We start from the raw sequence: 3,685 nt of genomic DNA on the forward strand, positions 1-3,685 counted from the left end.
GGGGGGGGCATTGATGGGGGTGGGGATTAAGTGATGACTTCCTCTGGGGTTCCACCCCCCCATTAATGTCTGAGGACCCCATAATTCCCCTCTAGAAACGAGTCTTTGTGGGGAGGGTCTGAGAGTCCCTGGCCATAATGAAGAGGGGAGTGAACCCAAAATGCTTCACTTTCCCCCCCCCACATATATAAATGGCATTTCCTCCCCACATCCTCTTGTTGTTTCATCTGTTGGGATTTTTGGTCCTTGGGGGGGATGTTTTGGGATTCCCAACATGGGGGGGGTTGTCTGTGTGTACCCCCAGTATTTAGGAACTCCCCTCTCCCCCCATTTGTCCCCGGGAACCACTAAACCCCCCCATAAAGAGCTCTTTGCTGGGGGGGGGTTGGGGGTGCCTGGCCATAATAAGTGGGGAAGGGCACTTATATGGGGGTGGGGGGGGTGTCGCTGTGCCACCCCAAAACGTGCACATAGCACTTGGGGGGGGGCTCAAAGTACGTGCATGTTACACTGGGAGTGTTACACTGGGAGTGTTGGGGGAAGGGGGGGGAGGGTTGGCTACACCCCAAAGGAGCTGTTATGGGTTTGGGGGTGGGGGGTCACTCACCCCCGGCAGCGTTTTCTGCTCGTGGAGGGCACTCTGCGCCTTCAGGGCCGAGTCACGGGCGCAGTAGGTGAGGAAGGCGCATCCTATGGGGACAGGGGTTGGTTGGGTGGGGGGACACAGAGACCCCCTACCCCACACCCCACAGCTGGGCTGGTAGTGGTGTCCCTGTGGCCCCTCACCACCCGCTGCCATGGGTTGTGGTGCCCATCATCATGGCCTCAGGGCCTGCGTGGGCCCCGCAGCACAACAACACCCCACATACAGCCATCACACAACTGCCGAGCAACCCTACAACCAACTGCACCCCATACAGCCATCAGTACGTGTACAGCTGTCACACCTCATTCACAGCCATCGCACAGCCCACAACCAGCATCCCACACACAACCAGCATCCCCCCATACAACCACTGAGCGCCATCTATGACCATCACACCCCCATACAACCATCACATCCCATACAACCATCCCACCCCCATGTACAACCATCACAGCTCCATGTACAACCATCACATCCCATACAACCATCACATCCCATACAACCATCCCACACCCGCATACAACCATCACACCCCCACCCATGTACAACCATCCCACCCCCATGTACAACCATAACACTCCATGTACAACCATCACAGCCCATGTACAACCATCCCACACCCCCATACAACCATCACAGCCCCATACAAAAACCCCTTAGCCCCATACAACCATCACATCCCCATGTACAACCATCACACCCCCATGTACAACCACCACAGCCCCATACAACCATCACAACCCCATACAACCGTCACATCCCATACAACCATCCTACACCCCATATACAACCACCACAACCACCACAGCCCCATACAACCATCACACCCCCATACAACCATCACACCCCATGTACAACCATCCCACCCCCATTTACAACCATCACACCCCCATACAACCATCACAGCCCCATACAAGCATTGAAGCCCCATGTACAACCACCACAGCCCCATACAACCATCACATCCCCATGTGCAACCACCACAGCCCCATACAACCATAACACCCCCATGTACAACCATCACAGCCCCATACAACCATCACAGCCCCATGTACAACCATCACAGCCCCATACAACCATTGAAGCCCCATGTACAACCATCACAGCCCCATACAACCACCACAGCCCCATACAACCATCACATCCCCATGTACAACCACCACAGCCCCATACAACCATCACACCCCCACCCATGTACAACCATCCCACACACCCATACAACCATCACACCCCCACCCATGTACAACCATCCCACACACCCATACAACCATCACACTCCATGTACAACCATCACACCCCCACATTCAACCACCACAGCCCCATACAACCATCACACCCCATACACCCATCCTACACCCCACATACAATTACAGCCCCAGGTGCCTGCTGCACATCCCACACACAACCTCTGTGCCCCATACAACCACTGCACACCCCACACACAACCTCCAGACCCTACACACACCCAACTGACTTGACACAATCGCTGCACACATTCCACCCCACATCTCACCCCACACAACCATCACACAACCCACCTGACATCACACCCCATACAACCACCGCACCGCACTCACCACCTCCGCCCCACACCACCCGTACAAGCACTGCCCCACACAGCTCCACAGGGCCCACCCGCTCCCCTGGCCCTATAGGGTACAGCCCCCTAAGTGCAAATCACACCCAGATTGTTGTGCTGTACTGCAGCTGTGGGGCTATTCTCAGGCTCCAGAGCTGCATGTGGGGCTGTGGGCCTATGGGGCTGTACTCAGGGCTGTACCCATGCCATAGGGCTGTATGTATGTATGGCTACATCTGTATCGTAGGGCTGTACCCGTTCCATAGGGCTGTATGTAGGGCTGTATGTATGGCTACACCTTTACCATAGAGCTGTACCCATTCCATAGGGCTGTATGTAGGGCTGTACATAGAGCTGTACCCTCACTGTAGGGCTGTATATGGGGCCATTCATGGTGCCCGGGGGCCACACTCAGGCCCCACGGCCGCTCTCAGCTCCCGGTGCCCGTCCCCCGTTCCCGACCCACATCCCCATCCCCCGTCCCCGCTGCCGGCGCCGCACCTTTGTGCATCCCGGTGTATTTGTCCTTGAGCACCGTCAGCTCGTAGATCTTCCCGAACTGCTCGAAGAGCGGCTTGAGGTCCTTCTCCTCCAGGTTCCGCGGGATCTGCCCCACGAAGAGTTTGATGGCGTCGGGCTCCTTCATGGGGCCGCCGGCGCTCGGGGCCGCGCCCTCCGCCCGGTGCCCTCCCGGTGCTCCCGGTGCTGGGTTCTGCTGCTCCCGCTGCTCCCGGTGCTCGGTCCTGGTGCTCCCGGTGCTGCCGGTGTTCGGTTCCGATGTTCCTGCTTCCCCTTTTCCCGGCTTCTGGCTCCCAGTTCTGGCTCTCCCGGTGCTCCCAATGCCCGGTTCCGGTGGTGCCGGTGCCGCTGGCGCTCAGATCCGGTTCTCCTGGTGCTCCCGATGCCCTTTTCCCGACTCCCAATACCCGGATCTGGTGGTCCCGGTGCTGTCAATGCTCGGTTCGATGCTCCCAGGGCCCAATCCCGGTGCTCCCGGTGCTCCCAGCGCCTGGTTCGGTGCTCTCAGTGATTGGATCCGGTGCTCCCGGCGCCCGTTTCTCAGCTCCCGTTCCCCTTTTGCCCACTCCCGGTACTCCCGGTTCCCCTCTCCCGTCTCCCGGTTCTATCTTCCCGGTGCTCCCGATGCCGGTTCGGTTCTCCCGGTGTCCGTTCCGATGCTCCCGATGTTCCCGTTCCCCGATTCGATGCTCCCGGTGCCCTTTTTCTTTCGGCTCCCGGTGCTCCCGGCGCTCCGGTGCCGGTGACGGCGGCGCCGCACACAAAGGAGGGGCGGCCCCGGGGCTGAGGGCTCCTCCGGGGACGGGGCGCGGTGGGGCGGGGGCTGCGCTCTGCCCGGGGGCGGCGCTCCGGGGCCCGACGGCGCTTCTCCCGCAGCCGCCGCTCCGCCCGGAGTCACCGGGTACCGCCGTGTGGGGGGATATGGGGGGCGGGGGTGGGGG

The 3,685-nt window shown here is 59.8% G+C and overlaps 1 protein-coding gene across 1 annotated transcript in view; it reads right to left on the minus strand.

The window, feature by feature from the left end:
* The window catches only part of CELF3 (CUGBP Elav-like family member 3), a 10,913-nt gene extending 7,322 nt beyond the window's left edge, over nt 1–3,591 (minus strand). The window contains exons 1-2 of the mRNA XM_015884696.2: nt 2,727–3,591; nt 608–690 (exon numbers count right to left, since the gene is read on the minus strand). Of these exons, the coding sequence (XP_015740182.1) occupies nt 608–690; nt 2,727–2,871 (228 nt within the window). The 5' untranslated portion in view covers nt 2,872–3,591. The remainder of the gene's footprint in view (nt 1–607; nt 691–2,726) is intronic.
* Nucleotides 3,592–3,685: the final 94 nt, after the last annotated feature.

Source organism: Coturnix japonica, chromosome 25 (assembly GCF_001577835.2).
Source record: "Coturnix japonica isolate 7356 chromosome 25, Coturnix japonica 2.1, whole genome shotgun sequence".
Taxonomy (NCBI): Eukaryota; Metazoa; Chordata; class Aves; order Galliformes; family Phasianidae; genus Coturnix; species Coturnix japonica.